Source organism: Symphalangus syndactylus, chromosome 6 (assembly GCF_028878055.3).
Source record: "Symphalangus syndactylus isolate Jambi chromosome 6, NHGRI_mSymSyn1-v2.1_pri, whole genome shotgun sequence".
Classification (NCBI taxonomy): domain Eukaryota; kingdom Metazoa; phylum Chordata; class Mammalia; order Primates; family Hylobatidae; genus Symphalangus; species Symphalangus syndactylus.
This window is the reverse complement of record NC_072428.2, coordinates 113115016-113127302: the sequence shown is the minus strand read 5'-3', so window position 1 is coordinate 113127302 and position 12287 is coordinate 113115016. Positions and strand designations below refer to the sequence as shown.

General features: G+C 34.5%; 1 protein-coding gene across 1 annotated transcript in view; it reads left to right on the top strand.

The window, feature by feature from the left end:
• The window catches only part of SLC13A1 (solute carrier family 13 member 1), a 90009-nt gene that overhangs the window by 28895 nt on the left and 48827 nt on the right, over positions 1-12287 (top strand). The window contains exons 4-6 of the mRNA XM_055281422.1: positions 2023-2210; positions 2799-2856; positions 2938-2986. Of these exons, the coding sequence (XP_055137397.1) occupies positions 2023-2210; positions 2799-2856; positions 2938-2986 (295 nt within the window). The remainder of the gene's footprint in view (positions 1-2022; positions 2211-2798; positions 2857-2937; positions 2987-12287) is intronic.

Sequence of the window (12287 nt, the reverse complement as noted above, 5' to 3'; positions counted from 1 at the left end):
AGAAAAATTCCAAGGTGAATATTTTTCTTTTTAAACCAACTGTTGCAAAGTGAAACAATCAAGACATTTCATCTATAGAATATGAAATCACTCATTTGACTGATAAAATTAATTGGCTATTTCGGTTTTATTTCACCTCTTGCTAAGAACATGAATGAAAGCTAAAGAAAATTTCCAGTGTCATAATCATTTGCATAGTGGCATTTTGCGTTAAAGCCTTAAGTGTTTCTTCCCTTCTCATCTTTCTTGGAAAATTAGAATATTGTATTGACTTATATTGCATAATTCATTCTAGGGCATAGCCACATCTGTGTTTTTCATTTATAGTGCAAATTATTTTGCTAAATACAAAAAAAATGATGCAAATGAGACAAATTTTCAATTTTTTTGACTTAAAAATTGTATAACACATATGCGTTTAAGACATTATCTTGGCCAGTCGCGGTGGCTCATCCCTGTAATCCCAGCACTTTGGGAGGCTGAGGTGGGCAGATTGCCTGAGGTGGGGAGTTCAAGTTTAGCCTGGCCAGCATGGTGAAACCTCGTCTCTACTAAAAACACAAAAATTGGCCGGTATGGTGACAGGCACCTGTAATCCCAGCTACTCGGGAAGCTGAGGCAGGACAATTGCTTGAATCTGGGAGGCAGAGGTTGCAGTGAGCCAAGATCGCGCCATTGCACTCTAGCCTGGGCAACAGAGTGACACTCTGTCTCAAACAAAACAAAACAAAACAAACAAACAAAAAACCCGACATCATCTGACTCTTAAAATGAAGTGGTGCTCCATGCCTTTTAGGGTGCTACAGAAATGTATCTCTTTTTCCTGACCCTCTGCTCACTATTCCAGAGGATGATGTAATGTACTTCACAGTGGGGCAGAAGTTCTGTCCATTATGCCACTAAGTGGCTCTTCAATTTAAGGCATTTTCACCATCCAGAAGCTTTATCTGATGCCAGCATTTTTTATACAAAGATTTCTTGTCTTGACAATACCTTAAGAAGTTAAAAGTTCTTAATTTTCTTTTTTTTTAGAAGAACCATTTATTGTGTAAGCAGATTCCTAATACATTTTCTTTTATTTTGTTGTATACATTGAAAATATTCACCTTATCTGAGTCTGAAACTTACATTGTGGTATTGTTCTTGTACATCTGTTTTAAGAGGGTGTCAGATTATTTCATAAATTGCTCTATATAGAAAGGTGTGCTTCTGAATGATTTTCTAGGCCCGTCTACTCAAAAGAGATCATTTTTTTTCCCAAGTGTGACTTTGAAAGTTTATAGATATGGCTTAAAATTTTGTAGTCTTAGGCATATTATTTTTAAGGATAACTATTTATAAAAGAAGACAATGAATGTAGTGTGTCCAGATCTTGACAATAGGAAAGGATATCAGATTCAGGAGAGCATAAATCATAGAATATTCAGAAAATTCAGAAACCTCATTTTAGCAAATGACTTTAACTATTTTCTCCACCCACCTTATACTGAACCAGTATAGTGAACAAGTAAAAAGAGGCTTTATAAATATTAATCTTTCTTTGTCCTTGTACCTCCCTGACACCCCCTATGAACAAACAGAGTTATGGCTAAAAGATAAAAGAAAAAATAAGGAACCTTAAATTCAAAAGTTGATTGCATTTTCATCTTACTAGCATTTGAAGATAAGTGGTCAGCTGTGAAGAGCATTCAGATATTGATGTAATATTATAAGCTGTTATGTCATATAACCAACTTGCAGTTCATTTAGTTTTAATCATTTTTATGTTTCTGAAGAGAAAATTTGCATGGTTCCCTGGGAGAAAAATCTCTTAAGAACTTCACTTTCACATGTGCGGCTTTGATTTCTACCTGGCTGTCACCGTATTCCAAGTTCATCATCTGGGCAGAATCTTAACCTTCCATGTTTTGAAAGACTTAATTTCCCAACTCACAAACCACATCTTAAACATCTTCCAGTTAAATAATACGGTGCTAGTTAAGCTAAGAGCACAGCTCCACACTAACGGCTCTCTGGTTTCAGGCTGACGCTGGGGTTCATGAGCAGCACTGCCTTTTTGTCTATGTGGCTCAGCAACACCTCGACGGCTGCCATGGTAATGCCCATTGCGGAGGCTGTAGCGCAGCAGATCATCAATGCAGAAGCAGAGGTCGAGGCCACTCAGATGACTTACTTCAACGGATCAACCAACCACGGACTAGAAGTTGATGGTATCACATGTTGATATGGCCAATCTGGGGTCTAGTCATTAGAGCAATAGACATAAACTCAAGAATTCTAAGTTGTATTTTGAATTAACCGTCCATATATGCATAATGTGAATTTAACTTTCTTCCCTCTATAGTTCTCAGTATCTACAAAAATAGTTTTCTACAAATATTTTACCTAAATTGTTACATTTCTATTCGCTTGCAAAAAGAATGCCTTTTCTATCCCTCAGCCAGACTGATGGAACACTCTCTCATGTCTTTATCAGTAGACCTCCCGGTTACTCTTTCCTGTACTGAAATGGCTTTCCTGCATAATACTGGGAATCTTTAATTCCTACATTCTATTTGGATACAGCATCAAATTTCACTGTTATTATTTCTGGCTCTGACTAACTGCTCTGACGCAGTGAAAAAGTGTTGGGGGGATATTTGTATTTATAAAATACTTTAAGATGAATGTTATGTTAGCACACAGTGAATTTTTTATTTTCAATTTCTACTAATGCTTCCATCTTCACATCCACATACAGGCAAATCCAGTGATAACCCCTTATTTAAATTGCTTTTCTTTTATTTAATGTTTTGCAGAAAGTGTTAATGGACATGAAATAAATGAGAGGAAAGAGAAAACAAACCCAGTTCCAGGGTAAGGAATACTGACATTTTGATTAGGATTTTTCCAAATTATAATTTAATAAAATTATAACTGGATCAATTTATTTTTCAGATACAATAATGATACAGGGAAAATTTCAAGCAAGGCGGAGTTGGAAAAGGTACATAAATTCAATTCTAAATAATTATATACAAAATTATATTAGAGCTGTAGTTAGATACATATGCATTTTAAAACCTGCCACTTGCTGCCTTTTCTATAAATTATTTTGCTTGATTAAGTAGTAGCATGGTGTAATGGTTTGATAAGCTTTCATGAGCAGATGGAAATCAACATCTGGATAGGAAACATTTTAGGCTCTGAAAATTAGTATTATTATTTTACCAGAATCAGGATAATGGCAGTTAGCCAAGGTAGTTTAAAGAAATGTAATTCCAGTCTCAGAATATTGCTTCATTTTCTTTCTTTTAACTTTTATTTTAGTTTCAGGGGTACATATGTAGGTTTGTAGTACAGGTGAATTGCATGTTTTGGGGGTTTGATACATAGATTATTTCCTTACCCAGGTAATAAGCATAGTACCTGATAGGTAGATTTTTTTTATCCTTTTCTTATTAAAATCTTGCTGGCCTAATAGCCTGATTTTCATTAGGAGCATTGTCGTCATTTCTTCCAGGTTATGAACTTGGAGCAACTCCTATTCATGTAATTATAAGTCGTTATCTTTAATGCTTCCATTACCACTAAAAGAATCAATGCAGAATTCATGAGTTGCTTCTGTCAAATACAGGTGGAGGAGTTGTAGCCATTCTAGATATTAAAAGAGGCAAGGAGACCTCTGTAAACTATCCCATAGAATTCATTTCCCCAGAATAAATCAATATAAAAATACTATACTAGATTGCACTGGGAGCAATATATCTCAAGAACTGAGAAATAAATCCCGCATAGAAATAGTCCTATAGTAACTATGGCATTAGGAATAGGAAAGTGGGACATATATTTCTTCATCTGGCCATGGAACGCATTAACATGCAGTTCAATAGGAAAAAGAAAACCCTCTTGTTAATTACAGAAATCTTCTAGGAAAGAGCAATTTCTATGTAAAGAGAAAATGAATACAAAGATAAGTTTTAAGCCATTAGCTACAGAATATATTAAGGATTTTTAAAGATGGGAATTGCATATATATTCATGAAGATATTATCTTTAGAGATAGAAGTAATTCCTTTAAAACATGAAAAATTAACAGTATGCCAGGTATGTTATAAAATAATACATTAGAAATGGGCTTTATGTGCCTGATTTATAATCCTTTGGGTATATACCCAGTAATGGGATGGCTAGGTGAAATGGTATTTCTAGTTCTAGATCCCCGAGGAATCGCCACACTGACTTCCACAATGGTTGAACTAGTTTACAGTCCCACCAACAGTTTAAAAGTGTTCCTATTTCTCCACATCCCCTCCAGCACCTGTTGTTTCCTGACTTTTTAATGATCGCCATTCTAACTGGTGTGAGATGGTATCTCATTGTGGTTTTGATTTGCATTTCTCTGATGGCCAGTGATGATGAGCATTTTTTCATGTGTCTGTTGGCTGCATAAATGTCTTCTTTTGAGAAGTGTCTGTTCTTACCCTTTGCCCACCTTTTGATGGGGATGCACACGTATGTTTATTGTGGCACTATTCACAATAGCAAAGACTTGGAACCAAGCCAAATGTCCAACAATGATAGATTGGATTAAGAAAATGTGGCACATATACACCACGGAATACTATGCAGCCATAAAAAGTGATGAGTTCATGTCCTTTGTAGGGACATGGATGAAGCTGGAAACCATCATTCTCAGCAAACTATCGCAAGGACAAAGAACCAAACACCGCATGTTCTCACTCATAGATGGGAATTGAACAATGAGAACACATGGACACAGGAAGGGGAACATCACACACCAGGGCCTGTTGTGGGGTGGGAGGAGTGGGGAGGGATAGCATTTGGAGATATACCTAATGTTAAATGATGAGTTACTGGGTTCAGCACACCAACATGGCACATGTATACATATGTAACTAACCTGCACGTTGTGCACATGTGCCCTAAAACTTAAAGTATAATAAAAAAAGAAATGGGCTTTAAAAACTGTCGTGAAAATTGGCACACCTAAACAGAAAGAATATACATGCACTCAGTAACTTTCTTGTGGTCATCTTTGGAAACCTAGTTTTCTGTCATAAGGCCTAAAGTTTCAGTCAAAACCATTCAAATTGATTTGATATCCAAATACTGTCCCAGGCATTGTAGGCAGGTCATTTGATGAAAAGACCTGCTCCTTATTGTAAGCAGCTCAGAGTCTAGTGGACAAGATGGACTTATAAAAATAAGTCTGACATAAGTACCACAACAAAGGCATGCACAGATGCCAACACTTCTAGAAGCAGGAGCAACTAGTTCGATCTGGGAGTATTGCAGGGAGGAAGTATAATGTAAAGACATTTGAGTCTGGAAAGATGAGAGCGTGTGCAAGCAGAAGAGTGCGAACTGATGAATGCAAGAACGTGTCTACCTTGTCAGCACTTTGAACTCTGGCACATTCCCATTGTCTGACACAAAGGAGGTATTCGATGAGTAGTTATCTTTATCAATTAATGAATGAGTGAAAGCAAAAGAGTAAAAAGAGGAAGATGCTTTCTGATCAGAGAGTACAACTAATTCAAAGACCCAGCTAAGTAAAGAATGGGTTTTTTTTTTTTCAGGAAACCTGTACGATGCAGATGCTAGAGATGAGCTGTTGTGGGGAATAAAATTATTGTACGGGTTTGTCCAGGTTGATTTGCATTGGATAAATATCTCTTCATCCAATGCAAAGGAGTTTAGAGTTGATTTTATTGAAAACGCAAAGCCTTAAAGCTGTGGGGCAATATGATAAGTTCTGCATTTGGGACAACCTGAAAGTCAGTGGTGAGCTTTTTGATTAACTGAGCAACTGAGCTTTTTGATTAATTAGACATTGGGGATGAGGGAGAAAAATGTAGGAGATGCCTCCACTGCTCTAAACTAGGGAGTGGTAGATTGTGATGCCATTGATGAGAATGCAGAACTCAGAGGTAGGAATAACCTTTCAATAGAGAAAAGATAATGGAGATGCATTTTTGGCAATAAAGATTAATATCTGAGTTTAGGAAAGAAAAGCGAAGCTTTTGAATGTTGATTCTATGGTCTTTCTAGAATGCAATGCACAAAAATTAAGCTTTATATAAAAACAGGAATGGTTTTTTTGCTGCACTGAAGTATTCTTTATAAGACATGCATGAAAGCATTATTTTATATATTATACATTTATGATATGTTTTGATTTTTAACAATTATAGGTATATTTTCAGGAATAAATGTATATATAGTTTGTGTTACAATTATAATAAGCTGCAGCTGTTCTTTGATAGATTTACCCTATATAATTTAACACTGATTATATGGAAGAATGTATATCTACTTCATCTAGCTATAAAATGGAAAAATATTTACATTCATAATCTTTTGATCTTATGCTTTCTTCTTGAAGTAGGTGGGATATTCTATTGAATTAAAATAAATCCTGTGGAATTTGACTGTGAATTTGACCTACAAGTCAAAAAAAATACAAATATTACTCCTTTTTTGGGGAGAGTGGTATAAATTAAATTTCAGAGAAGATAAATTTCTTTCAGTCCAGCTCTGATTTTGATTATTTCTTGTCTTTTGCTGGCTTTGGGATTGTTCTTGCTTCTCTAATTTTTTTCAGTTGTGATGTTAGGTTGTTAATTTGAGGTCTTTCTAACTTTTTGATATGGGTATTTAGTGTTATGAATTTCCCTCAACACTGCCTAACACTCATGACATGAGTTTACCTGTATAACAAACTTGCACATGTATCCCCCAAACCTAAAATAAAAATGAAAAAAAAGGAAGAGAAATAAAATAAAAGGCTTAGTTTTTTTTTTGGTAATCTGCATAATTTTGCTGTGTTCCTGCAATAAAATAAATAAATTTTATTTCTAATGAGGTTATTACAATTTTATTCATTTGAAGCAGCATTTACTTAGTACAAAACTAAAGATTTTAAAAATTTAATTACAATCTCTTTACTAATACAATTAAATTAATCTAAGCTGATCAATAAGCTTACTTCAATTTTTAGAACTATAATATTTCTCCCCAAAGGCAATAACATACACTGATCCATACAAAGTTTAGTATGTAGTAAGTAGAAAATTCTCAACAAGTAGAAAAAAATAGTAATGCCCCCCAAATAAATTCTGTATTCAGCAATGACAGTAATATTAGTTAAGAAATATACATTTAGCATTTGCTCAATGTCGCCTTTTCAACAAGACCTACCCTAATCTCCCTATTTCACTGGAGCCACCATATCCCATATCCTTCCTCCTAATCCTCCTGACTCTACCCTACTTTATCCAAAAGTATGTATCACCTTCTTACAGACTATATAATTTGCTTAATTTTTATTTATTTTGTTCATTGTCTTCTTTCTCCACTAAAATGCAAGGTTCATGGGGCAAAGATTTTTGTCCATCTAGTACATATCACAAATATCTTGAATAGTGACTGCTGTAAATAGTAAATATTTGCTTATTGAATAAATTCAGTAATTTTTTATCAAATGATTACAATTAGATTAAAATAACTCATGTTGTATGTAAACTACACTAAGTTTCCAGTGACTAGTCAACCATCAGGGAAAATTCAGAGAAGTCACTATAGACAACAGAACCATTAAATTAAATACTATTGATTTTGGCTGCTTTAAAAAAATGAACTACACCAAGCAAAGAATCAAACTGATAAACATTTAAAGTCAACACTATGGATCAGATTGGTTTCATTTTGGGTAGAAAGACAAAAAAATGGTTTGTAACTAAAATTTATCAGTTCTAAAATTCTTGTTAATAGAACTGCAAAGTTCTCATACAGATAATAACGATGATCATTTTGCTGGTGGTGATAAAGACTAGGTATTAGTGTTGAAGATGATGGATATTTAGTAGTCCAGGACCTTATTTTAAAGTATTCATATCAAAGAATCACATTCCTATGCTGCATATCTAAAAAAGAGATTTGTCTCATGACTTAACTTTTATGAAGTTCTCTTCTCACTATAGGCCATGGCCCAAATACTAAGTGAGCTCTCTACTTGTTCAAAATGAAGTGGTGAATAGTTACCAAGCCCATAAATCCCACATTACCCCCTAAAAGTAGCTGAAATATTTGTAGACAAGAAAAGATACTGAGAGAAGAAAGGAATATCCTAAAATTACACTGACAGTACCTGAGGAAATGTATTTGTCAGGTTCCATTGGGGTACCTGGTAAACCAACCACCATGCATACAATTTCCATGGGAAATGAGTTCTAGGTATCCAAAAGTCCATTTGTAGATACCAAAGAAGGAATAAAGTTGCTAGTTCTTTCCCTCCCCTGCAAGCATTGATGTCATTCAAAGAGACAGCCCAGAGTTTTACATCAGCTCAATTTCTAAAACTCCAGGCATCTACAAATGAAAGAGATTGGAAAATCAGTAAACTTTTAATGAAAAATCTGAGATAATTGTTTTTCATTAGTTTAATGTAAGTTGTAATTCCTCAAAGCGAAAAGTTCAAAGAAAAAATAGCCTTGAATAAATTACATCTTGCTTTTAATTAGGTATTGTTTAGTTTAGGGGTGAAAATCCTTATGGTTGGAATCCAATTGTACAAGACAACACTTTTTAATGTTCTCCAAAAATTCAAAGGAGTCTTGTAAGTACAGTAATAAACATGGCTCGTGATATTAGAAACTAGGGGTATTAGTTCTGCCAAATAAGGAGATATTAATTCTGGAATATCTGGCTCCTAGGTCAGATATGAAAAAGGTATTTTAGCTTAGATCACATAACAAACAAAAGCTGGCTCTCCTTCATTATTCTTCCATTTTCGTAAACTGGGAGAAGTTGGATGGCAAAGGCAGTAATTAGCACTGCTCAACCCTTACATGACCCAACCTAGGGTTTCCTTTTATTCATGCAGTGGTTTATAGAGAATGTTTATAGAAGAGGTAAGCAAGGAGAGAGAGGACGACTACCACACACCCTTTAGGAATCACAGCAACAATCTGTGAACGTGACCTCACTCCAGATTTCAACCTTTATTAGAGTCAAAGTGCTATCTCCATTGATGGCCATTCTTAGTTGTGGTCTCACACAACATTTTTCTATTAAAGAAACTGTTGACTTTTGACAATATCATTTCTCCCATATATCTTTATTTTATGAAATACAAAAATCTAGTTCTTCACATTTTATGTTATTGAAATATTATCTAGCAAATAGCATAAGCTCAGCCATATTGGAAATATCTGTACTTTAACTGTACAATAAGCCCCCCACACTACATAGCTTATTTGAATACTATATTCTGTTTCTTGAAATACTCAACAGTGTTCTCCTATGCATCTTCTAGTGGTATTTTCTAAAAAAAGAAATATGTTTATTTTGTTTCCAAATTGATTTTTCTGTATTTTGATTATGAAATATTTCATGCATATATGCATTTATAAAACGTGACTAAATATTTTAAAGAATAACAAAATAAGATGATGTATACCACATCCCAGCTTAATAACTGGAACATAATGATTTCTAAAATCTACACAAGCCTATCTCTTTTCCTTACACAATCACCCCCACCCCCTTGCTGAGTTAGCTATAGTCCAAATTTTGTGTTAATCATTCTCTTGTTTTCTTTTGTTTTATCACTTGCACTAGTTAAGATATGGATTGGTCACCACAACAAAGACCAAAAATAGCAACAATTTCAACAAGATAGAAATAGGCTGGTATAGTGGCACCTTCATCACCATGCCCCTGACTCTATCTCTTCTCTGCCATTTCCAGCACTGGAACCTTGTAGTTCAAGACGGCTCCCCCATCTCCCTCCATCCATTCTGTATCCCAGCTAGCTGCTCAAGGAAAGGAGAAAGTGGAAGGCATATGTACTTAAAAGTTATTCTATTACTTTCCTGGATTTAAGAGTATTCGGATTTTCTATTTCAACATCAAGCAATTGCACTTTTAAAAAGAAATTTGCGTTCCATGTCAAATTTAGTAGTGTGTGGTTGTTTATAATATTTTCTTATATCTATTTAATTTCTATAGTATTTATAGTTATATGTCTTTATTTCTCACACTTTCCTTGTGCTTTTAAAACATTTTTCAAATAATCTTTCCAAACTATGTCTATTTCATTAGTCTTACAAGTCTTGTCAAAGAACCAACTTCTGACTCTTTTCACCCTCTCTATTTAATGTATATTTCACATTATTTTTAATAGTTTTCTTTCTTTATTACTTCGTTCTGTCTACTTAATTTGTGTATTTATGCTCTTGCTCTTTTGTTAATTTTTAAAATCTGACCTTTACCTTATTAGTTTTGAGTTTTTCCTCTCTTCCAAAGTAAGGATTTAAGGATGTGAATTTGCTTCTATTACTTTAGCTATTTTCCATATTTTTCAGTTTTGTGTTTTCTGATTTCCATTATACTAGATTTTTTATTTTACTCAAAAGATGCTTAGAAATGTGTTTTGAAATTTAAAATAAATTAGATTTTTAGCTACTTTTAAATTTTTTCTAACAATTTTTCTGTGGTCAGAAACTGTGGTCTATGTAACAGTTCTCTAAAACTTGTTAAAGCAGCTTTTTGGACTAGCACATGGTCAGCTGTAATAAATATTTTTCATTGTGCTTAAAACAAATTATACATTTTTAACTAATTAGGTTCGATATTTCCCAAAACTCTGTAAGATCAAGTTGCTAGTTGTGCTTCTCAAATCTTTGTGCTCTGACCAAGTTTTGTCTCTTTTTATTCAGCAATTGATGAGACTGTTTTGTTAAACTCTCCCTCTAGCATGTGGGTATTCTATTTCTTCTGATACTTCTGCCAGTTTTGGTTCCTCTGCATTGTTAAATTATGTATTTTGAACTCATTTGGAATGTTTCTGTGTGTGTGATTGATTAACCTTTTATCATTTTGCTGTGCATCTCTTCATCTATCTTAATTTTTTTGGTCTTTGAGTTTATTTGTCGGCTGATAACACAGGACGACCAGCTTTTTTTTTTTTTTTTTTTTTTTGAGACTGAGTCTCACTCTGCCGCCTAGGCTAGAGTGCAGTGACATGATCTCAGCTCACTGCAACCTCTGCCTCCTGGGTTCAAGCCTACTGAGTAGCTGGGATTGCAGGCGCCCAGCTAATTTTTTGCATTTTTAGTAAAGACGGGATTTCACTATGTTGGCCAGGCTGGTCTCGAACTCCTGACCTCATAATTTGCCCACCTCGGCCCCCCAAAGTGCTGGGATTACAGGCATGACACTACTAGCTTTTATAAGGCTAGTATTTACCTGGCATTTCCTCTATCCTTTCACTTTCAGTATTTCTGTGTCCTTATGTTTTAGGTGTATCTCTTCTATTATGTTTGAAAATTTTTACCTCTACCTGACATGTTCTATCCATTTAAATTATTTGTGACATTATATATTTAGAATAATTTCTACTGCCAGCTTTTTATTTTTTCCAAGTATTCTTTCCATCTTTCCTTCCTGCGTTCCTATGCAGTTATTTTCTTTTATTTCATGCTACACACACGCTTGTACGGGTGGTCTATTCTATACTTTGTGCCTATTTTAGTTGTCCTAATCACTTTACTATATTATTAGGCAGCAAGGGTTGCCATAACAAAATACTACAGAACTGTGTCTTAAACAATACAAATCTGTTATATTTTCTTCCAGTTTTAGAGGCTAGCCAAGTACAAGATCAAGGTGTTATCTCGGTCGGTTTCTAGTGAGACCTCTCTTTCTGGCTTGTACAAGGCCACCTTCTCATTGGATCCTCACGTGATGTTTTCCCTGTGCACGTGCAGTAGAGAGACTTCTGGTCCCTTTTGCTCTTTTTATAAGGACATCAGCCCTATCAGATTAGGCACCCTTCTTTGTTTAAACTTAATTACCTCTGTAAAGGCCTTTTTCCACACAGAGTCACTTTGAGTGTCAGAGCTTCAACATAAGAATATTGAGAGACATAATTCAGTCAATATCATGTCTACTTAATAAATAAAAATTTAAAGATAATCCATTTGTTTTTTTTTCTCCTGAACAGTGTAAAGAGCCTAGGATATTTTAACTTAGACCATCGCTTTCTATTTACATGCTATTTTCCAATTTTTTAGTTCTAGTCTATTATTCCTCCATAAATTACATAATTGTATTATTTTTAAAATCAGTGCTCTGTAGAGTTATGTGCATATTTATTAATATCTTTGTTCACCATTGTATTTTGCTTCTCAGACCCCCTATCTGGGGTCATGTTCCTTCTTCCTGAATATACCTTTTGAATGTACTTCAGAGAGTGATTTTGGTGTTAAATTCACAGTTTT